Source organism: Pelophylax lessonae, assembly GCF_965119305.1.
Source record: "Pelophylax lessonae genome assembly, chromosome: 1".
Classification (NCBI taxonomy): Eukaryota; Metazoa; Chordata; class Amphibia; order Anura; family Ranidae; genus Pelophylax; species Pelophylax lessonae.
Genome location: NC_138768.1, coordinates 207,075,716 through 207,101,455, shown reverse-complemented (window position 1 = coordinate 207,101,455; position 25,740 = coordinate 207,075,716). Strand labels below are relative to the sequence as shown.

The window sequence follows — 25,740 nt, the reverse complement described above, 5'->3', positions numbered from 1 at the left end:
GAGTCAAACAAGGATGCTGTGTAGGCGATCAACACCCTTCCTATTAACACTGATGACATCTCTGCTTGTTACGACGCCAGTGGCTGGAAGGTTAAAAATGGTGCACAATAAAAACCTGTGGCTTTTGGTAAATCAAAGGCAGGCTTGATCCACCTGTTGGCTTGTAAAAATGTTTGGGCAATTTTTAGACATTTTGCCAAGGCACTCCTGAAGAAACCTCAAGGCACCTCAGTGTGCCTGGGCACCCTGGTTGAAAAAGGCTGGTCTAGGTCAGTGAATTACTGATTATCTATAATTTTTTTATACTTTTATTTATTATTTTATACACTCTAGGAGAAATGTACTGACCACTAGACACTACACAATTTTTATTCTTTACTAAAAAGAAGCAATTATAATAAACAAAGTATTAATCCACCAAAAGAAACTCTAAAGACGCTTGAGTATTAAACAAAAAAACACATCTTTGATACCATAAAAACATTCTGTAAAAAAATATATGTATTATTTATCAAGGTTATATATCCAGATTTGTGATTTTCAAACACCACAAAGTTCAGTTTTCTGAAAAAGTAGTCTTCCCATGGGAGCAACCCTCAAACAAATGTTGTTGTTTAATTAAGCAGTGCTTGCAGAAGACTAGTTGTTTTGTTCACTAAAACAATAAGAAAATAAGATAATATTAGTATATATGTGTGGGCTGTAAACTATTGACAAAGAAAAGCCCGCCTTTTTTAGCTGTTTCCATTGTTCAGAGGAGCTCTTATTAAACACTGAAGCCATAATTTAACCATTTAAGGGCCAGGCCTATTTCTGACACTTGTTCTCAAGTTACAATCAGTATTTTTTTGCTAGAAAATGACTTAGAACCTCCAAACATTATACTCCACATGTATATTTTCTAGCAAAGGAGAATAAAATTTTGGTCATTGCAATATTTTTTGTCATGCGGTCTTTGCACAGCGGTCTTTCAAGCACAATTTTTTGGGGAAAAAATACATTTCACTACATTTAAAAAACCAAACAGTAAAGTTAGCCCAATTTTCTTTTAAAATGTGTGTTGCACTGCCCCTTAGGGAGCCGCTGAAAATTACACGTTCTTGGGTCCCCTGGGTTACCATTAGCAACTGATGGCAGATACATGGCATTAACAGTTCTTGGCTCAGACAAACAACAGTCCAGGGGATGCGGTATTTTGTACTTTATTGTAGAACTTGGATAGGAGAAGGGAATGAGTGGGATAATCCAACTTTGAACTATGCACAATTTGAGGACAAGGAGCTATAGTGTGTGCCGCAAGGCCGCTGCTTCACCTTGCCACTGCAGTGAAGTGAATAAATATGATCCTGTGATGATTTATCTTCAGGGCCCTATCTTGGCACCCCCTTTCTCACTTTCTGTGTGTGCTAGCTCCTGTCCACTGACTCTCCACTGGATTGGTCCCCTTCCTGGGCAAACCCCTGGCAGAAACACTGTTTTTCCCTGGGTCACTCTGCCTTCACCTCCATCCATCAGCATACACTGGACCTCCTGACTCAGCACCACACTTCTGGTCCACAAGGCCGACCACCTGTTACCACCTTCCTCAGCAACAGGAGGAGAGACAGCTGTCACCCTCCTCCTAGGACCTGACTTCCCACCCAAAGACACCCTGTCACATGTGCCCGTGGCTTTTATAATGTATCCCAGGATGCACCACTGTTGTGCCTACCCACTGGGGCAGTAATAAAAGCCTGTGTGTCACTGGGCTGGGTTTCCTATTGGATACAGTGGGGACACTCCCTCAGACCAGATGAATCACACATGGACACATGTAACAGGCAGAACTACCGATCAGGCTCCCCTGATAAGCAGATGGAGAAAACTATACTTTACCTATCACCTACCTAGGAGGGTGCTACATCCACCCCCTCACCAAAACTTAGCCATGTCCCCACTGGCACTGGGGCAGCAAAATCCCTACTGGAAAAAAAAAAAACATGGAGTATCCCACACAACTGGAGAGAGGGAAAAGGGAAAGGAATGAATGTACATAAATAAATTATGTAGAAAAATATAGGCATTTTATTTGTACAAATATAATACAGTTTTGGGTGCATTTAAGGCAATGCACCTTCCACCAAGCAAGAATCTGCCCAGGTGGGTGATCATAACAACCTACCTAACTGACACTGTACATTCTGAAAAACCTGGAAGGAAGAAGCAAAATTAGACACTCCTGCAAAAATATGCTTTTTGTAAATACAAGCCTAGCTCGTGATAATGAGAAGACCTTTACCGCGGGGGCGGCCTTCTCATCCAACATCCCTAGCTAGATGATCCAATTACATCTGTCAGTGTTAACCCAGCGCTCAGCTTGCTCCTTCAAGGCGACCCTGAACCCTGCCACTGAATACCTATAACAGTTCAGCAACTGGAATCTGCAGTGTCCTTTTCTTCGGCGACAATCAGCACCAGTCTCTTTTTTTTTCTCTCCCACAGAAACCTCATTGCTGGAGCCTTGGCAACCCACCAGTCCTGTGAGGATTGGTACTTTCTTCAGGGGCCCCTGGCAGCAGGGCACCCCCCACCAAAAGACTCTTCAAACATTGCCTACTTCTTCTGGGCAGTCACTTTCAGAGTTCCGTTTCCGGCCCGTTGGCTCAAAGTAGTTCACTTAAAACTCTGTGTGAATTTGTAATCCGTGATCCTGGCCCAATGGCCCAAAGGATCTTCAGAACAGCAGTAACAGTCCTTGATTTCTCCTGGGAGGGTTGGCCCTCCGGTACAAGTCCATTAGCCAGTGATATCTTGTGCTTTTTTCCAACCCCTTTCTGTAAGGATAGAAGGGGGTGGGGTAATAGGAAGAGGGCATACGTCCCAACAATAAATTAACTTGAATGTCCCTTTGTTGTATTTTCTTCTTTTCCAATCAGCAACATAGGCTAGCCAGTCTCAATTAGACTTAGTATGTCCTTTTTAGCAGTAAAAGTCTGGATAGGGAATTTGCACAGTCTTCCCTTCCTTGTCCTGGATTCTGATCGACTAGGCCTGACCTGATCCATCTGGGTGGCGGACCTCCACCTGGTCCAAATAGATGGCACGTCCATGATTCCATTGTGCCTTCACTGACTGGAAGGTCATCCACAAGTCCAAAAGGCACTACAAGAAAACAACAAGAGAAGGGCGCACCGACCTTGTGCATTACCACTTAAAAGTTTATTAAAATCAAAGAAGGGTAGCGTACAATATACTCACAAATGTAGCATATGAACAAGCATATAGGAAATGGGCACCGCTCGCTTCCAGGACACTTCTCTGCTGCTGGATAGCGTGATCGCTACTGAGTAGCGATTTTGGCTCTGAGGAAGAGAGTCCTCCCTCGAAACGCGTAAGCCACATCAGGTTTTGAGGACGCCAAAACCTGTGCAAATTCCTGCTAGGAAGAACTTTCCAGCACACGCTTTCCCGTGCAGTACAGTAACCCTTCCGATGACGCTCCCTCTCAGCTTAGCCTGCATGGAAGTTACTGTAAAGCAGAGATGTATAGTAACTAAGTAGAACTACTTCACTACTGTACTTAAGTACCGAAAGGCGGTATCTGTACTTTCCTAGAGTAGAATTTTTTTCTCCTACTTCCACTTTTATTTCACTACATTTTTTCAATGATTTCAATACTTCTACTCTGATATTTTTTTTTGTGCTGCATAGTTACTCGTTACAATTATAAAAATTACCACTGCCAGAACAGTAGATGGCAGGTTTCATGAAGCTCAAAACAAGTGTATACGAAAATTAAAGCTACTGTATGTATAAATAAAAGCTGCGTTTGAAATAATAAAAAACAATATGATGTTCAAACTTTTGACTTCTTTCTTTAATAACTACATAACACAGTACTTGTACTTTTACTTTCAGTACTTGAGTAGCAATTTTTTTTCAAAACTACTGGTACTTTTACTTTCAGTACTTGAGTAGCAAAATTTAAAAAAACTACTTGCAATACTTAAGTACAAAAAATGTTGAATACTTTAGTACTTCTACTCAAGTCACTTTTTGATTGAGCACTTCCACTTCTACTCAAGTCACTTTTTGATCGAGCACTTGTACTTTTACTCAAGTATGGGTTTCGAGTACTTTATACAACTCTGCTGTAAAGTGGACCGTGCCTCTCAGCTTGCACGCATCCGCCATCCTTGCTTGTACCAGGGCTCCAACTGCGCCTCCATCACTTTGAGCCAGTTGACCCTCTTTGCTAGTCAGTAGAACTGTCAGATGCATGTCCAACATTTCTCTTCTTAGCACTTGTACAAGCAAGACTCGCCATACTGTATTTGAAAAACGTCCCACTGTCATTAAATGCATGGTCAACAGATTTCTGTACAGCGTATACTTTGCCACTATTTTGGAAGAATGTCCCACTGTAATTGGATGCACGGTCAACATTTTCTTGTATAGCTTTGACACACACAGGGCCCCCGGCATACCGATCTACGTGCCCTGGGCCACCATTTTCTCTGTCCACACTTGCACCATTTACTGTTAAACAGGCGCAGTCCATTTCCACATTAAGATGCATTTCTCCCGCTCTCCAGCATATCACTTGATCAAACAATTTGCGATTCTGACAGGAATTATTCCATTGCCACGGGCAACCAGTATTGTGCATTTGATTCTTCATCTTACTCTCCCTATCTTCTGATGAGCAGGCCTCACACTTCTCTTGAGTATTAGAACACAGTTCTTGAGAGAAAAATTACATTTTCACAACTTTTTTTCGGCCGTTGCCATTAGTAATCACTCCGGTAACCCAGGGCGACATCCCGGACATGCCCACAAATGTAGCACTGCCCTCTAGGGAGCCACTGAGAATTACACATTTTTGGGTCCCCTAGGTTACCATTAGCAACTGATAACAGATACACGGGATTAACGGTTCTTGATTCAGACAATGAACAGTCCAGAGGATGTGTTTTTTTGTATTTTTTTGTAGAACTTGGATAGGAGAAGGGAATGAGTGGGATACTCCAACTTTGAACTATGCACAATTTGAGGACAACTAGCTATAGTGTGTGCGGCAAGGCCGCTGCTTCACCTTGCCACTGCAGTGAAGTGAATGAATATGATCCTGTGATGGCACCCCTTTATCACTTTCTGTGTGTGCTAGCTCCTGTCCACTGACTCTCCACTGGAGTGGTCCCTTTCCTGGGCAGACCCCTGGCAAACTTCCCGGTACTCATGGACACTGTTTTTCCCTGGGTCACTCTGGCTTCACCTCAATCCGTCAGCATACACTGGACCTCCTGGCTCAGCACCACACTTCTGGTCCACAAGGCCAATTGCCTGTGACCACCTTCCTCAGCAACAGGAGGAGAGACAGCCATCACCTTCCTTCTGGGACCTGGCTTCCCGCCGAAAGACACCCTGTCACATGTTCCCGTGGCTTTTATAACGTATACCGGAAATGCACCACTGTTGTGCCTACCCACAGGGACAGTCATAAAAGCCTGTGTGTCACTATTGGATACAGTGGGGACACTCTCACAGACCAGATGAATCACACATGGACACATGTAACAGGCAGAACTATTGATCAGGCTCCCCTGATAAGCAGATGGGCCAAACTATTCTTTACCTAGCACCTACCTAGGAGGGTGCTACATGTGAAAGATAATGTTACGCTAAGTAAATAGATACCAAACACGTCATGCTTCACACTCGTGGAATGGCGACAAACATTGGTACTTAAAAATCTCCATAGGCAACGCTTTAAACATTTCTACAGGTTACCATTTTAGAGTTACAGAGGAGGGCTAAAATTATTGCTCTCGCTCTAACGGTCACGGCGATAACTCACATGTGTGGTTTGAACACCGTTTACATATGTGGGCGTGACTGTATGCGTTTGCTTCTGTGTGCGAGCTTGGAGGGACGGGGCGCTTTAAATGTATTTTTCTTTTTTTTCTTATTTATTTTAACTTTTTTTTTTTTTTTTTACACTGTCCCTTTAAAACATTTTTTTGATCACTTTTATTCCTATTACAAGGAATGTAAGCATCCCTTGTAATAGAAATAAGCAGAACAGGTCCTCTATAGTGTGAAATCTGGGGTCAAAAAGACCTTAGATCTCACATCTACACTAAAAAGCAAAAAAAAAAAAAAAATTATTTTTTATCATGAAAAATATTGTCCCGTTAAGGCCGTTGGGAGGAAGCGACGTATGGCGTTGCTCCAGTCCTCCAAGGCCATAGAGTCGAGTGAGGGCCAGCTTGCCCTCACTCAACTTCCTGTCTAGGAGGGGAATGACCAGATCATTTTCCTCACTACCAACGGGTCCAGTAAGCGGAAAAGACAACCTGGAAGCGGCAGGAGGGGTGCACCTCTCCAGCTGACCATAAAAGTGATCCCGTGGTGAATCTGGTTAGTAAAGGCACATGAATATATGTCAGGAACCATGAATCAGACATAAAATGGAGTAAAATCACACCTTTAATGTAATGGTAAAAAATGGTACAGAACAGTAAATGTAGTCAAAACTTAAGCCAGGCGTCGGAAGCCAAAATGTAAAGTCAGACGAGACAGTGATCAGGAAACCAGAAATCAGTCGGAGGCAGAGGAACAGAATCAGGAACCAGAAGGGATGTCAGCCGGAAAAAGTCTTTCACAGAAACACAGCAGAGAAACTCCAGATATGTTGACAAGTCGAAGGCAGGAAAGGAATGAACAAGGAAGCTTAAATAGCCAGAAGGGGCAGACTGTAGGCGGGACTGATGAGCCGATAAGGATAACCAGGTGAGCCACTGAAGAAACAATGAACTGCCAATTAACTGACAGCTGAGCAGCCTGAGCACAGAGAAGAGAGCTGCTGCGAGCCCAGCCATGACAGTACCCCCTCCTTAATGACCCCTCCTCCTCGGAGGGGCACCAGGTTTGAGGGGAAAATGTCTATGGAAAGCACAGGGGAGGACAGGAGCATGTACGTCCGAGGATGAGACCCAAGACGGTTCCTCCAGGCCGTACCCTCTCCAACGAACAAGGTACTGTATGCGCCCACGGAATCTTTGGGAGTCAATGGTCAATTGTATCTCCTCAAGGTTCTCAACCTGAACCGGCAAGGACATGGTACCGAGGTTTTAATAAGGAAACATGAAATACATTTGAAATACGCATGTTAGAAGGAGGGTCTATTGCGTAAGCCACTGGAATGATCCTACAGAGCGTACAGTAATGGCCAATATACTGCGGTGCCAATTCCAGTAAGGGAACACGGAGTCAGAGATTACAAGATGACAGCCAGATCCTCTTCCCAACCTGGTAGGTAGGTGTCGGTGGTCAGCATGGAGTCTGTACCTATCACTGGCACATCGCAAGGACTCTTGGACCTGCACCCAAGTGGAACGGAGAGGAAGAGTTAAGAGGTGCACAATTCCTTAACTACTTTCTGAAAACATGTCTTACTGCATTGTGGCGACCAGGAAAGAACCTCAGCACGATGCCAATCAAAAGAGGAGTTGTGCCTCTGTAACCAAAGATAACCAATGACCACCGGGTAATGAGGTGAGGAAATGACTTGAAATTGCAATATCTCATGGTGCAGAGCCCCTATTACCATGGTCAAAGGAGCAGCCTCATGAGTCACATGGGCAGGCTGTAAAGGTCTCAAAAGCCTCAATGGCAAGTGGAGTGGCACAAAGCTGCACTGGAATCGAGTGCTTAGACATATAAGTACTATCTATAAACAGGCCTACAGCCCCAGAATCGATTAGAGCCTGTGTATTGATGGATGACTCAGACAAAGAAAGGGTAACTGGAACTAGTGGCTTATCATTCAGGATAACAAAGGAGGACAAAAAAATGACACCTAAGGTCTGTCCCCTTCAGAACCTCAGGTGCGGGCATTTCCCGGACAGGTAGGATAAGACTTCAATACGTAACGTGCCTGGCCACATGAAAGACACAAACTCTCCCACCTCCTAAAGGCCCTCTCCTCCACAGAGAGACGTGTGAGGCCCAACTTCATGGGTTCTACTTCACTGGTGGTACCAGGAGGCATGGGAGGTGAGGGAGGCAAGGGTGGAAATGTGAAGCTCGGAGTCAAGTACAGGAGGCTTCCACAAGCGCTCCTTAAAGGAAGGTCTCTCTTTGAGTCTGGAGTCAATGAGAATGGCAAATGTGATTAACTTCTCCAGATCCATAGCTTTGTCTCAGGCTGCTATCTCATCTTTAATGTTATTAGAGAGACCATGAGAAAAAACAGCCATGAGGGCCCCATTGTTCCAAGCAACCTCTGCTGCCAGGGTACAGAATTCAGTGGCATAATCAGCAACAGTTCTCCTACTTAATGCTTGATAGACATGAGGATCTTGGCAGCAGAAGTGGAGCGAGCAGGAACGTCAAATATCCTTTTAAAAGAAGCCACAAACTCAGGGTAACGCAGGACAATGGGCTTTGCCCAGGCCAAGTCTCTATCAGAAAGCAAAGAAATAATGAAGCCTACTTTTCCTCTGTCCTTGGGGAACACCTGGGGCAGCATCTCATCTCAAGTATATCCCAACCTGGTTGATAAACCCTCTGCATTGGACTGGATCGCCCCCAGAACACTGGGGAAGTGGGGCAGAACCAGACATACCTCTTACAGAAGTAATATTCTAGGTGGTTGCCAGCACAGAGACTGGAGCAGCAGCAGGGAGGGCCTGCAACACTGGTTGTACTGGAACAGCCACAATGGGAGGATCCAGGTGATCAGTAAGAATCAGGAGTGTCTGTAACGCTATGGCAAAACTGATCCATGTGGTGATCCTGCTCATCCAATCTGGAAAATCACACCTTTATTATAATGGTAGAAAATGGTAAAGAACAGTAAACATAGTCAAAACATAAGCCAGGGTCCAGAAGCCAAAATGGAAACTCAGACAAGCCAGAGATCAGGAAACCAGAAGTCATCGTAGTCAGAGGCAGAGGAACAGGATCAGGAACCAGAATGGATGTCAGGCAGTTAAAGTCTTTCACAGGAACACAGCAGAGAAACTCCAGATATGTTGACAAGGTGAAGGCAAGAAAGGAATGAACAAGGCAACTTAAATAGCCAGAAGGGGTTGGCTGTAGGCAGGACTGATGAGCTTATAATGTTAACCAGGTGAGCCACTAAGCAAACAATGAGTGCTGCTGACAATGAACCGACAGCTGAGCAGTCTGAGCACAGACAAGAAAGCTGCTGTAAGCCCAGCCCTGACAATATATTACTAAATTTACTGCAAAATTTAGAAAAACAGCAAGGACTGAAACAGCAGATGTTAACTCAGGATTGGCACAAATTATTCTGTGTGCAGATTTGCAGATAATAAAATGTTCCTGTCTTAGAATAACATTTAAAAGAGAAGGAACGGTAACTCATTCAGCTAGACTTGTCAGCTCAACAACTGTACATAAGAAACTATACAGTAGGGTTTGCTTGTGGCTTACTACCTGTTGTCTGCAAGCTGGACATATGAAATATTATATGCAACATTATTCACAATTTAAAAGAAATAAAACAATATATTTACACTTTACACTTCCTAGCCTTTTAATTTTAGACCAGACTTCCACCAGATGTTTACATTACAAGCCCCACAATGGAAAGGACTTCTAAGTTGACATGAGAAGGATCCAGAAAACGAAAATTGCAGTAAGTATTTGTCACACATATAACTCATTCAGCTGCCCTTTTTTAGCTCAATAGCTGTAAAAGAGAGACCTCTACAAATTTAGGATTATAGAGGAAATATAGAGCTTGCAATCTGCTGGCTGCAAGTTGGAAATTTAAAATATTATATGCAATATTTGTAAATGTTTCTTACCCAATTAAAAATAAATAAAGCAATATTTTTGCACTTTATTTAGTACAGAATAATAAATAATAAAATATATTATATATATTTAATACTTAATCTACTGCCATTTTTGCAATGAAATCATCTGTCATTGCCAACACCTGAAAAGCTGGGGAACTTAATTTTGCTCTCATTTCTATCTACATTACTTCTCAACACCAACACAACTCTAGGTCCGCTTTTCACACTTTTAGTGCCCTAGAAGTGGAGGTAAGAGCCACTGCTGGTCTACAGGCTGCCTAGATAGCATGAAGATCCTTTCAAAGTCCCATTTTTTTTATCCAAGGAATCTTTAATTTAAAAGGACATAAAATCCTCCAAGGCAGGAAAAGTGACATGCAAGTCTCTGCAAAGAGAAGTCTACTTTATGAAGGGTGTCTCAAAGCTCAGCATGGATTGGATACACATTGGAAACCCTGTTGTGTAGACTGTTTTTATTAGATGTTGTCCAATCCTCTTTCTTTAGGAAGGGAATACGTGTTCTTCCATACAATAGCTTTTTTTATCATTTTAACAAATGGCGCAACTTGTAAAAATCAAAGAAACATGCCTCTGGGAATTTTTGTTGTCTAAAGAGACAAAACCCTCACTCAAACCTCTGTATGGTCTAGGTGGACAGAATATGGAGGAATCTTCCTCTGAAGAGATATTCTTGCGATATGTAGACTTAGGGACATATTTCTTAGTGTAATGTTCTGGTACCTTTGGGTACCCTAATTACTCTTTTCCTAAGTGTATGCGCCCCACCATTCTCTTTTGGTAAGGTGCGCATACACCTTTAAGACTGATGCTGTCATCACTGAGCGCCGGACTGAACAGCTATTTAAATCACTAGCTCTCACTCACATGTGTTCGTTCAACCTGCTTTGTGCCTTGATGCTAACCTGTCTTGAAGCTCTCATGCTTGCAAGCATACCTCGCTGTCGGAACTACGCTGCGCTGATCCCTGTATCCCGCTACCGGATCATCCGCTCTTGCCGAACCTCTCCTCTGCTACATTGCTACTAGTGATAAGTACCCCACAGGGGAAACCTCTATAACCTTCATACTAAAGCTTACACTATCTAGCTCTGCATACTAAGGACTATTATTACATCTGCATTATCTAAGATTGCTAGCTCTTGAGCCTACTACCATCTGCTCTTGCACTGGGTTGGTCTCTCCTGTATGTTCACCTGCTATTCTATCATCTGCTACCATACATGATTGCTAACCTATCTGCATCCCATCTGCTACTATCTTACTTTCAAGAACATTTCCTTTCAAGTGTCTGTCATCTACCATCTCTACCCAACCTGTCTCTTCAGCCTATAATCACTGTGTTACTATATACATAAGTCACTCTAGGAACATCTTATTGAGTGTGTGTATTTACTTGCTGAATTGAGATCATCCACACATGATGAGTCTTTGGGAGTTGGGATTGGTGTCTCAACGTTTCTCTACATGACTACTGAAGTGGAATATTTCTGCAGCTGTAAATCCACATCATACATAAAACGCAGGAGCGTTACAGATTGAACGAACTTCAAATGGATTCAGCAGAAATAACCACTCAGGTGACACAATTAAAACAGCAAGTAACTGCGTTAATACACGCACTTGCTGAATTAAAAGAAGACAATCAGGCTCTGTCGCAGCAGGTAATTAGACTGACACAACTTACCACTGCTCAGTCCCCTGAACCCAAAATAAATCCTCCTTTGGTATTTACAGGCGATCGCAAAAAATTTCGCGAATTTAAAAATGCATGTGAGTTACTTTTCTTACTAAAACCCCGTACCTACCTTACTGATCACATTAAGGTTTGTACTATTATTTCTTACCTAACAGGCGATCCTCGGGCCTGGGCAGACTCTCTTTTTGAGAAAAGCGATCAGCTTCTCAACTCCTATGCCTTGTTCCTAGCAGAACTTACTAGCCTATATGATGATCCCAATAGGCAGAGTACTGCCGATCTTCAATTAAGATCCTTGAAACAAGGTAGGAGACCTGTGGAAGACTTTGTCGCAGAATTCAAGAGATGGACCCTTGATTCAGAATGGAATGATGCATCTCTGAAAACTCAATTTAGGCTTGGCCTATCAGAGGCCGTTAAAGACGAGCTCGCCCGAGCGGATCTGCCAAAAACCCTGGATGCATTGATACAACTCAGTATCACCATAGATAGAAGACTACGAGAAAGAAAGGCTGAGAAAATGGGAATGCCATTATCCAGTTCTTCTCGGATTTCGGCCGTTGACCCCATTCCTATGGAGGTAGGAACCATACGCCCACCTCTATCAACTATGGAAAGAGCCAGAAGAAGATCTGGTAATCTCTGCTTGTACTGTGCATCCCCGGATCACAAGATAAACGTCTGTCCCCTAGTCTACAAAAAGAAGGGTGAGTGTTCACATGTCCTCCTAGGGGGATTGACAACTTCAATTACTAACCCTTACCTTTTTGTTTGCTTAACATTACAGTGGGACCAGAACAGGATTACTACTAAGGCCATGATTGACACAGGATCTTGTGGAAATTATATTGACATACGTTTTGCTGCTTTAAATAAAGTTCCTATTATTTCTAAACCTAAACCTGTCTCAGTGAGTCTTATTAACGGTGTTCCTTTATCCTCTGGTCCGATCACTGATCAGACACAGGCACTCCTAGTCACCACTAACGGGTCTCATATGGAGACCACTACCTTCGATCTAATACCTTCACCCCACTTTCCCATTGTTTTGGGACTTCCCTGGTTACACACACATCAACCAACCATAGATTGGAAGGAACGGACCCTGGCCTTCCTCTCTTGCTATTGCGAGGGTACGTGTAACCTCCTGTCTTTCGGGAAGATCCTGTCTGTGGTGACAGATGAGATTGCACCACTATGTTATCAGGATCTCTCTGAGGTTTTTCTTGAGAAAAATGCTCAAGCACTACCTCCCCATCGAGACTATGATTGTAGTATTGATCTACTCCCAAATAGCAAATTGCCGTTCGGTCATGTTTATCCTCTTTCGCAGGATGAACTTTCCCATCTCAAAGACTATTTGGATGAGAATTTGAAAAAAGGTTTTATTAGACCTTCCACTTCTTCCACAGCAGCAGGACTCTTTTTTGTCCGCAATAAGTACTCAAGTCTCAGGCCTATCATCGACTATAGGCAATTGAATGCTATTACAATAAAAGATCGCTATCCTCTACCGCTTATCCCTGAGCTCATTGAGCAGGTGCGTGGAGCTACCTATTTTTCAAAATTGGACCTGAAAGGAGCATACAATCTCATTCGAATCCGTGATGGACACGAGTGGAAGACTGCATTCAGAACCAGATACGGATTGTTCGAATATCTTGTAATGCCATTCGGGCTATGCAACGCCCCTGCAGCCTTTCAACGATTTATAAACGATATTTTCAGAGACTTACTAGATGTCTGTGTTGTGGTATATCTGGACGATATACTTATATATTCACGATCCCTGTCTGAACATATAAGACATGTAAGACTAGTATTATCGAGACTGCTTAATACTACCATTGCACACGCTCATAGTCAACAAAAGAAGTACTATGATCTTCGCAGAAGACCTTCTCCTCAGTATGTTATCGGGGACCTCGTTTGGCTCTCAACAAAAAATTTAAGACTGAAAATCCCTAGCAAAAAGCTTGGACCTCTGTTCTTGGGACCTTTCCCAATCAAGAAACTTATTGGAAAAGCTGCAGTACAGCTTACATTGCCAATAGACCTAAAAATACATCCCATTTTCCATGTGTCGCTACTGAAGCCCCATGTTCCTGACCAAGGAATAAGGCCTACTATCCCACCTCCTCCTCCTGTACAAGTTGAAGGTGGAGAAGAATATGAGATAAAAGAGATTCTGGATTCTCGTATCCACAGAAGAAGACTTCAGTACTTAGTTTGATGGAAGAACTATGGGCCCCAAGACGACACCTGGCTAAACACCTCTGACATACATGCCCCTAGATTAATCCGCAATTTTCATGCGAAGTACCCAGATAAACCAGCTCCAGAGGCCTTCAGGAGCCGGCCTTAAGGGGGGAGGGGTACTGTAATGTTCTGGTACCTTTGGGTACCCTAATTACTCTTTTCCTAAGTGTATGCGCCCCACCATTCTCTTTTGGTAAGGTGCGCATACACCTTTAAGACTGATGCTGTCATCACTGAGCGCCGGACTGAACAGCTATTTAAATCACTAGCTCTCACTCACATGTGTTCGTTCAACCTGCTTTGTGCCTTGATGCTAACCTGTCTTGAAGCTCTCATGCTTGCAAGCATACCTCGCTGTCGGAACTACGCTGCTCTGATCCCTGTATCCCGCTACCGGATCATCCGCTCTTGCCGAACCTCTCCTCTGCTACATTGCTACTAGTGATAAGTACCCCACAGGGGAAACCTCTATAACCTTCATACTAAAGCTTACACTATCTAGCTCTGCATACTAAGGACTATTATTACATCTGCATTATCTAAGATTGCTAGCTCTTGAGCCTACTACCATCTGCTCTTGCACTGGGTTGGTCTCTTCTGTATGTTCACCTGCTATTCTATCATCTGCTACCATACATGATTGCTAACCTATCTGCATCCCATCTGCTACTATCTTACTTTCAAGAACATTTCCTTTCAAGTGTCTGTCATCTACCATCACTACCCAACCTGTCTCTTCAGCCTATCATCACTGTGTTACTATATACATAAGTCACTCTAGGAACATCTTATTGAGTGTGTGTATTTACTTGCTGAATTGAGATCATCCACACATGATGAGTCTTTGGGAGTTGGGATTGGTGTCTCAGCGTTTCTCTACATGACTACTGAAGTGGAATATTTCTGCAGCTGTAAATCCACATCATACATAAAACGCAGGAGCGTTACACTTAGATAGCTTAAACATGCCATCAGTTACATCCTCTTTAATAGATGACTTTCCCTCCTGGTCCTCTGCCTCCTTATCCTGTACTACCTCTTTCAAACATGACTGCAGACAATTCTGTTAGCTGGGGCAGCAAAATCCCAGCAAACAACCCCGTCCAACCAGGCCAGAGCAGGAATTTGGGATGAGGAAGCTGACCTCCTTCCACAACTGGCAGAATGTTTATGCTTACAGGAGTTTTAGCCTCATAACATCATGACTTTAGTTGTGGTGACAACTGGCAAATGGTGTGAGCAATAGGAGAGGCCTGTCTTGATTGACTTTTATTCTGTCCAGGGCTCTTCCACCTGTCAAAACAGGGAGCGCTAGTTTAGCACTGAAACCCTAAGGTGTACCCTGTCTATACATATATATGCAGTATATAAACATACCACCCTGTGTCACAAATACCCAACAACTCATGTGCATATATATTCACAGACAGCTAAAACAGCGTATGCATACAAAAAATAACAAGGAAAAAACATAATGTGCAGATGTGAAAAAAAACTGTTCCTGCTACCTTTCATAAAACATCTTTAGTGCTTTAGATGGTGACTTTTATCCAGGAGAGGCTGAACCTTGCAGTAGAAAAGGTAAGCAATAAATATATTTATTCCCTAATTCCAGTATATTTTGTGCAAGTCTAAAATGTTAAGGCCATGACAGGAGACAGGTGTGAGGCAAGGGAGCAGTCTGTTTACTGGCCAAGCCTCTGTGAGAGAGTTAGCGCCTGTGCTGAAACAGACAAGGAGCCTGAACAGACCATAATGTCCAGGAGGCTGTGCTCTGTTTCCTGCTGCAGGTGGTGCTAAATCCCCCATGAGGTAAACATTTTTCTTTTGAATAGATGTGAGTAAAAAGCTTTTTAATGAACTTGGTGACTGGACGCACACAGTATATAAATATATATATATATATATATACTGTATATATATTACATAAACTTGTTCATTTATATTTACTCTAATTTTCCTTTCCTAGCTCCTCTTCCTGTTAGCCTATTATAGGTCAGCTCCTACATTCTGACCTCCCCTTGAGGCAACTCCTAGCTACGGAGCTACGGAGAAAAAGTGTGTTAGCCCCTAACTCCACTGTTCAAACACAAGATCTTACGGTGGCCAAAAGGCTGGGAACACATGGCTAAAATGAGGAGCAAGGAATGGAAAATGTTGATAAGTTTAAAGTAACAAGGTTACATATCCTTGCCCCTCTCATGTCAACCTACAAAGAAACATACTAGCAATCTTAAAAAGGAAGGGAAAAAACACACAACAGTTGATGCAAAGGAAGCAACAGAACCACCTAGAGATTTATCAAAGCCAAATCTGATGTCCAGGTTATAGTGGGGAAGAAAGGTGTTGGATGTACTCCAACTCGCAGTCTTACAAATAGCCACAACAGGCACTTTTTCATAGCCTGCCCAAAATGCTACCATTCCTCTTGTAAGGCTAGCCTGTAACTCTGAGGGAGGTGAAATACCCTACTTTGAGCTTGAGGGAAAAACAAAAAAGTGTTCATGTTGCCTGGACTGTAATAACCTCTCCCTCTTCCCACTGCAATACCATGGGATTGACTGTATATATTGACCCATGAAGATAAGGTGCACAGATGGAACCTCAAGGTTACATAATTTAAGCCTAAGTCAATACTGTTCACAGGGAGCTTTGTACTATGAGAATGAATACATAGCTTTCTCTGATTGGCCTGAGCTGGAGATTGCAGCTCCATCCATTAGCCCATCCACCTCAGCCAATCAGAGGATGCTTTGTGCTGAAGAACATTCACATTATTCTGACCATGATTTTTCTGAAAACAAGTCAATTTCAAATCTGGGTGCTGGAGGTGGACTGGCATCCTCCTCTGATGAATTTATACCTCTTTTCCTGGATGCTAATGCCTTGGTATGGAAACATACTGTACCTGCACACATTCCACCACTTTTTGAAAAAAAGAAAGTACAAACCTCACTTGCCTCTGTGTCTTTGTCTTGTGATACCCCTTTAAGACATCAACCACAAACTCATTTTCCCAGGTAAGAATTGAGCCCCACAGGCCCAGTAAATGCATTCTGTTTGAATTGCCATAATTGGAAAAGGACTTAGAGGCCCTTTTTGTCTACAACTATGCTTCTTAGTAGTCTTTGCAGAGTGTTAATATTTTATGATCTATGACTGGCTGACAAGTGCTTGCTAGAATAGGGTGACCTGACATGGTGCAGAGAACCTTCATCTACAGACTGGTCAAATAGATTCTGTCCAGGGCTCTCGCCTCTGAAATGTTATAGCACTTGCTTAGACAGGCACTCTTTTGGAAACTAAAACAACTTCAGATGCAACTACCTGTTACTTTTTGTGTTTCTTTAGTGTTTTTTTTCTGTGTGCAGGCTCATGTCCAAGAATTAGCAAAATTAGATAAGATGAAGAGGATTGTGCCATAGCCAGAAACAGACCTCATACAGAGGGACAAAATACATATTATGCATACCTGCTTCACATGTAACACACACCTGTGCACCTAGCCAGGAAGAGGAATGGCATAGGACAGGGAGCGTCTTCACCTTCATGCCTGCAGCATCTAATCATGGCCCAAACAAGAGCCCATTGGCTAGCTCCCTATGGCTGCTAGCCGTCTGGTCACAAGCCACACCTCCTTTTGCCAATCAGTGGGAGGTTAATGGTGACATTGTATTCCAGGGGTGGAGAATACTACTATGTGGCTGACATAGTGCCCTCAGGGATAGAGAAAACTATTAGAGCCCTCTAACAAAAAAACAGCAGTAAATGGCAGGTTGTCAAATAACCCAGCACCTACTGCACCCATCTTATAGTAGATTTACTGCTTAACAGGAGGAGGGCATCATCCTAAGGCAGCCTGTACCTGGGAAGGCAGGGAAGTAAACACAGATGGTAGCCAGGAGCAAGGATGAAAAAAGAACAGTGGGTTTAGGCACCAACACTACTAATATTCTCTTGTTAGCAGTTCAACATATTTGAACAAGCAGTCATTAAAGTGTAATTAAAGGCAAAACTTTTGATTTTGGAGTGGAAAGTAATTAGAACACCTGTCAGTTTATATTGCTGTCTTTGTCCCCATTAGGGAGATTCCCCCTCTATGTGTCCTGTTTGCCATTATCATCGAAAATGAAAGTAAAAGAAAATTCAAAATTTTGGGTTGACATATAAGATTTGGTACACATATAAAATTTCCTTTTCAGAATTTTTTTTTTTTAGAATGGGGAAAGGATAAAATCTTAGGTCAAGCTTTACTGTTTTATTGCTCTCCACCAACTAAAAGGGTATCTAAGGCCAAAACTATTTTCTTTTAGTTTGTGATGAATGATTTATTTGTGATGAATTTTTATTCTCAATGATGAGATTCAGCTTCCCTCTTTGTCCTAGTTGCCATTGTCATTGGGATTGAACGTGATAGGAAATCAAAAAAATTGAGTTGTCACCAGAATAGGAAAAGAGAAAAAATATGGTATGGACAGAAATGTTTCTGTGACAACTGCCACTGTTGAAAGTATTCCTCTTAATTCTTGTTGTGTCTAAAGGATAGGAAGTAAACGAATATCTCCCCAGTTTGGCAAAAAAAAAAAAAAAAAACTGACATTGGTTTACAACTTTTCCTACTCTATCCAAAATGAAAAAGCTTTCTTGCTTTTTGACCCAGAGACAAAAGCAAAGTAAATCGGGAAAGGCAGAAAGACAAAATAAAAACCTTACAGACATTGTAACATTACAGTACCTTTTCTGTGCTGCATTCTGTTCCATCCATCGGAGGATCCATTCTTGTTCTACACTCTTTTTCCCCATCCAGCTTGCACCAAAGTCCTGTACAAATGACATGCTAAAAAATATGTTAAAAATGGCAGGTACATATTTATGGTATATCTTTCATAAAGATAACACATGACAGATATATTTTAAGTATGTAATGAATAAATTAAAAAGGTACATCCTTTCATAGTTAGTCAAAGAATAATACATTTAACAATGCAAATGTGATTCAGAGATAAGGATTACTGTGCTTTGTGCAAGATTATTGTGGTCACTTCTTTAAAAAAAAAAAAGGTCTATCTATCTATCTATCTATCTATCTATCTATCTATCTATCTATCTATCTATCTATCTATCTATCTATCTATCTATCTATCTATCTATCTATCTATCTATCTATCTATCTATCTATCTATCTATCTATCTATCTATCTATCTATCTATCTATCTATCTATCTATCTAGTTTATTTACTAACTGAATTAACTGAAGAGTGCAAAATCTGGTATACAGCTCTGCATAGAAACCAATCAGCTTCCTGTTTTTTTTGTCAAAGCTTAAAGCTGGCCATACCTGGGTTGAATTCCGAAAGAATTTTCTTTCGAAAATCCTAACTAATTTTTGTTCAAATTTTGCACAATTAGTGGGCAGCAGCAAGGCCGGTTTTCACGCAGACATAAAAGTTGAGTGATCGGGCATGTTGGAATTTTTTGAAAAACAAACTAATTTCTAATCAATGATAGGAGAGTTGTGCAAGAAATATAATCGAAAAAAGAAATGTGCATGAGCTGTGACCTGAAAAGAAAAGAAAGTTACAGCCATGAAAATGATTTTCCGTAGCAACATGAGGTGAAATTGAAGGCTTGGTTGGTTGATCACAAAACACACAAAATTTCTGATTTTGGAAAGAAAATTCTTTCAGAATTCGACCCATTCATGGCCTACATAATTTGAACAAGCTGAAGTTAGAAGCTGATTGGCTACCATGCACAGCTGCACTATCTACATTCTCCAGTATATGATATCTATTCTCTTCTATTCCCTTCTAAATTTACTCTTCACAAAAAACTTCTGCCTTTCTATAAAATTTACATTGACCTTGGCACATCCATCACACATTTCTCACTTACCTAAAACAGTCATGCAGACAAACATAAAAACACTTTTTTAGTAGAGCGAGTGGAAGCTAGAACCACTAGGGTCTTTGTGCAGATTTTTTTTTTTTTTTTTAGTTTTATTCTGATGAAACCACTGTGGTGGTAACTGAAGGGAAAATCTCTTAAGGATAGCAGAAAAAAAAGACATGGATTCTAACATTTCCCCACTCTATCCACAATATAAAAAAAATTTGGCTGGATGTACAGTATACTTTAGATTTTAAGCATTAATTAGGACTGTTCAGCAGAGCATCACGTTTTCAAATGATCCTTTATAACTTCATACACTGTAAACTTGGGGTCACTGGAAGTCCATCCAATTAGTTAAAAATATTTCTTGTTGATGGGGGTGTATCAGAAATGTTATTCTTTGTGTGCCACATTATCATTATATATCATATGTGAGTTAATATAGTTTAAGTGTATAAGTATATTCAAATTAAATTCAATGCAGATTAATGACATGCCTGTTTTGCTTCTTTTTTTTTTTTTTTACTTATTTACTCCGAAATTCAAAGGGTTAAAAAGCCTGGCTCTGCAGCACCACCTGCAGATCATAAACTGAACTTCAAATGGGAAAATTGTTTAATTTATCGTATACAAGGCAACAAGAAAAAAAGAGAAACGAGAAGAGGAAGTATGTATTTATAATTTATCAGATTTAACATGTACATGGAGCCATTCACTTTAATCTCAGTCATTAAGAAGCTTACAGTCTAATGTCATTACCAATTATTATTTATTTGCATATTTGAATACTGTTAGGAGCTAATGATCCCTAACTTTTTTCTTACAGAACAATGACATAACATCTACTTATGCCATCATGTAATATCTGGCATTATTATATTTTTCTTAGTGACATTTGAATGACCTTTATTCTTTATTTTATTTTTTTTCGATATTGTATTATAGAATATACTCAACATGTTTGAAAAAGTGCTCTGCCAAGACATGTGCAATGCTTACAGCTGGAATAAGTCAATCATATTTTGCTTACATAAAATCAATAAACAAGGAAAACAGCATCCAAGAAACCAAGCCACTATTAACAGCCAGGTCACGGATACAAACAGATCAGCACTTTATCCACAATGAGAAAATGATGTTGAAATCCATATGGAGATATGTTATGAATATGAAAAATGATATCACTGCTTTTACTAGAATACATCATATGTTATACTATATGCTTGTATTAAAAATCTTCCTCATATCTATTTTACAGAGACTTTCACAAATGTCTTCCTCAGACAGAATTCAAAAACTTTTGTAGATAAAACCATACAAATTATATTCCTAAAGCAAAACTAAAAAAATAAAATAAAAAATGTGAACAAGCAGTCTCTTTATTGCAGAAGAGACATGCAGACTTACCTGTCTGTTTGCATGCACAGATCAGTATGCATTTGCGGCACAGTGCCAGTGTATTGAGATGAATGGCTTCTGTGCATTGGTGGGAGTGACAACATCCCACACCGGTCAATCAAGATGGCTTAAAACTGTCTTTTTTAAGGGTCATGTTTTTTTTTTTTTCTAATATTCTATATGGATGGGGGAATCCTCCACGCTGCACTACTGTATTCTGACAGTGGGGAGACATCCCTACTGTCAGTATACATAGATCAGCACTGTTGCCTGTAGTGCTGATTAAGTGGCTTTTATCCAACAGGGTGGTCAACCGTAGTGGCTAAAATTAAGCTGGTCCTTGCTATACTGACCAACTTTTAAATCAAGCATGGCCAGCATAAGACCAACACCCAAAAAAGAGAGAAGATGCCAGCACCAACAATTGATGGCAAACTTTATGTTTCATGCAGTTTACAATTTAGGATTAGGGACTTTTAACAGTATTGAACTGCAGTAATACCCAAGTTACAGAATGCACAGAATGCAACGCATGTTACAACGAATGCACAACACAGGCAGTGCACTTCAAAAAGCATTATTGAATTAATGAAAAGTAAAAAAAACTGCATATCATGCGTGTGCTAATGCAGCACAATGGAATGAATGGGTTCTTTATCGTTTGGAGTGCTTATAGTTCTCAGATGATAGTTGGATGTGCAGAGACCTTCAAAAAAGCATAAGGATAAACACTTGAGTGTTTATGTCTTTGGAGAATTTGAGCAGTTGAGGGAGAAGAGTGGTGTGGTCAGATGCTGCTGCTTGCCTCTCAGGAAACTATAATGATCAGAACAGATCAGACTGCCTGTCATATGTCTGACCCACTAGAGAAAGGATTGCTGTCCAATCCAGCTGACATTTGTCTTCTCATTTCTATGGCCAGCTTAGCTCTTTAATTTGGTTACTTTGTGCATGGTACACTTTTAATTGATTGCTGTCTCTGCACTTTCTTTCATATGAATTGCTTTTCCTGCTTAAAAAGTAGAGTGTTGCAGTTTCCAGCTGCTTTCTGTATTTTTACACCGTAGCAATGGGAAACAGAGAGATTGCTGATTTTAGTCTAGTTTGTCCAATAAGCACTGAAAGAGCAGCTATGAATATGAAAAACAAAATGAACACTGAATAATATTGCAAGTATTGTTTAAAGTATATTTCCACTTTTGCAGCCAAGTTGGGATAACACCTTCTTTATATTTGTTACATTCACATAGCATAGTTAAAAAAAAACAAAAAAATTGCAGCTTACCATTTTTATATGACCTATTCTGAACCCTAAAACAAGGAAAATCCTACATAGTACTCTTTATGAGGGGTATGAGTTTATGAGGGGGCTGGGCAACCGCGTTTGCCATAATTAATACTATCTATACTGTGCAAGCAGATATTCATTATCATTTGTAATTAGATGTGAACACTGTTTGTCCTAACAAAGTATTACAGATTTAGAGACTAGGATTCTTGCATTGTATGTTATTTAGGACAGACTTAAAGTGTTACTAAACCTAAAAACATTTTTTACCTTAATGCATTGTTTGCATTAAGGTAAAATACATTTTAGATTTTCCTGTGCTCCCCTTCCCCTGTGTGAAGGGGAAGAGAGAGGAGAAGAGATCAGCGCTGTGCATGGCTGCATCTATTCTCCCCTTACTTCCTCTTCACACAGCATTCGAGAAGCAGCAGGAGCCATTGGCTCTTGCTGCTGTCAATCAAATGCAGTGAAGAGGAAGTGGGGGGCGGACCTAAATCCCGCTGTGTAAGATTATGTAGCGTGGCTCCATAGACACGCAGGACGAGAGCGTGCAGACCACGTTTCTCCCCATTGCAAGTGGCTGGCTGTGGTGGACATAAAAATAGGAGGAGCCAAGATCGCCACCGGGGACCCCAAAAGAGGAGGATCGGGGCCACTTTGTGCAATACCATTGCACAGAGCAGGTAAGTATAATGTTTGTTTTTTTAATTTGAAAAAAAAAATCTTACTTTAGTAACACTTTCAGCTGGCTATAAATGGTTCAAAATTCAACCTGTTCAGCAGAGACTGGCCAAATTTTGATCCATTTATGGCTGTTCCTTTTAGAGAGAAGTTGTTGGAAAATGTTGTTTCAATCAGCATATTCTGATAGTGGTGGAGTCCTGTTGTCAGAACCAAATGACACAGTATGGAGGATTCCCGTATCCTACTTGAATGTGTGGATGGGGGGAGTTGGTTTTGTTTAGTTTTTATTTTATTTGTTCAGCCCGTTGGCTGAATGAAAAAACTGAGCCATGTATGACCAGTTTTTGGAGAAACATTGACATTGTTCAAAAAACTTTGTAATCAGCCATAACACCTTCTCCTGAGAAATATATTTAAAAACATATATATTTTATGCATGCTCTGTGAATGGGAATGCATAGCAAACATATAGTAGGGTTTCTCAAACTTGACTGCAAAAGTGACCAAGGGGTTAGATTTGGGTAACATGGGGCACTGTGTTAAGCAGCCCACTCAAACTAAAGTGGCTGGAAATGCACCTCAATGGTCCAGAAAATGTTTGTGTGTTTTCACGCATTGTGCACCGTCAAGGTGTTGGAGTGCTAGAATTCCCAAACACCATGGGTTTTTTAAAGAGTGAGCACAGCAGTAGATGCCTTCCCCAGGCTCACCCTGTCTGACTGAAACGTCTGACAAGACCTCTGGAAGCAGGTTTTTCAGATACATAAATACAAAAAATAAAAATGTATCCAACATTATATTTACATTATACAATATACACCATTTGCCCTACACATTTATTATAAGTGTTTTGTTATCATCCTGTTTTATATAATCACATGTGTGTTAAATCTTCATTGGTCAGATGGCAGTACTGCATTATTTTAAGCAGTAAAAAAAAAAAAGATCACATGCTGATTATCAGCTGAGCCACCAGATATACAGTTTAGAGTGTCATTAGTCCCCACCATTCTAATTCAAACATGCTGCTAGATTTTATATGGCGGGGCTGTTTTTTTGTGAAAGTGGGACACTGCCTACTGCTGCTATTTCAAAGCAATTTTAGAAAGCAAGAAAAAACAATCAGTATACACTGAAACAGTGCTTCAAGTATATGCAAACTTTAAAAATTAACTTTTCTTATTTGTCCCCTTTTCTAACAAAAATACCTACAAATCCTACCAGAAATCGTGTAAGCTGGTAACTTTCTTGAAGAATAGGTTTTTAATTATAGATAGGAGGGGTAGGTATGGGCACAATTTAGGAGAATGACATGATTGGGTTTGTCATTGAGGTTCCTAAGAATGGGTACACAGTCAACCTCATATTAAGACACCCAAGGTAGAGTTTCCAGGGTACTTAATAAGCTGAGCCAATTAAACTGCATGGTAGTTTCCTGGGAGATTGAGATACCCAATCTATGAATTGTCTTTTTGAAAACGTGTATTTTTAGGGAGTCTGGGTTTGCATTGTCCCAAAATAAATTGTAAAATTTGATTCTGGAGTAATAGAATAAATATAGCAATTTTGGAAGCTAGGTCATTGTCATTGCAGCTGATTCTTGAAGCTAGAAGCTTGATGATCCCTATAAATATTTTAGGGTTCATTTTCCAATTTTTACCCATAATACAAAACAATAGATATAACTTTTACCTTAAAGAGGGTCATGAGCAAGGTTTCCATAAATTAAAAATCAGCAGCTACAAAAGCTGTAGCTGTTCACTTTTAAGTAAACAGACACCCAACTGGCCAGGTACCAGTGCTGTCCTCATCTGGGTCCAGTTGTTTGCCCGTCTTCGGGCTCCCAGTGCCTACATATTTCCTGTGGGAGGCTGGCTGTGACTCTTTGCAGCTTCACAGCAGACTTCCCACTGTGCATGTGGGAGCCGCTCCACACTGTGTGAATGGTCCCGCAGCTTCCTGGAACTGTGATATGTCCCAGAGGATTGCGGCCGAGGGGGGGGGACACAAACTTCTGATCATATCGCATGTCAAAACTAGTTACCCACCTGTCAAAAAAAAGTGCCCCCTCCCCGCCCACAAAAATAATGTGCCAAAAGTTCAAGAGCAGGGGACAGGAGGAGGAAGAGCAGAACTTTCTATTTTGGGTGAAGTTCCACTTTAAGTAAAAAAGAGGAATGTTTTTGGAAAAAAATGGAATCTGATTGCTTTGGATAACACTATTTTACTCCACAATTTTAAAACTAGTATTAGTATAAACTGAACCTAAGCATTCTATAACCCTAAATGCTAATTGGGTAATAGAATCAAATTTTCATAAAATATCCCAGATAAATGGAAAACGTAACCTTTTTATATTTGTCAATTTTATTTTAATGTTTGATTCATATAAACACAATATTAATCTGCTAATATAAATAAGACTAGAATAGAATAATTTAATTGTACCCAGGAGTTAAAGCGTAATTCCACTTTTGTTGAGAAAAAAACATGTACATTACAAGGATTTTGTTGCAGATTTCTACCTTTTTTTTATTCTGAAGAAATAACTGTTTGTTCCTCTGTGCCTCTGTGCTGAGTGGGTCAAATGTGAGTGGTTTCTTAATTATCTGTCAGCTGTGGAAGCTGCAGAGATCTAATGAGGAAAACTGCTGGGCCTGCATCCCCGTGTTTCTATTGAGACATTATT

At 40.8% G+C, this 25,740-nt stretch overlaps 1 protein-coding gene across 1 annotated transcript in view; it reads right to left on the bottom strand.

Annotated features, from left to right (window-relative positions):
• ADAMTS19 (ADAM metallopeptidase with thrombospondin type 1 motif 19) overlaps positions 1–25,740 on the bottom strand; it is a gene marked incomplete at its 3' end in the record, with an annotated part of 395,950 nt that overhangs the window by 168,987 nt on the left and 201,223 nt on the right. The window contains exon 11 of the mRNA XM_082272872.1: positions 18,524–18,625. Within this exon, the coding sequence (XP_082128998.1) occupies positions 18,524–18,625 (102 nt within the window). The remainder of the gene's footprint in view (positions 1–18,523; positions 18,626–25,740) is intronic.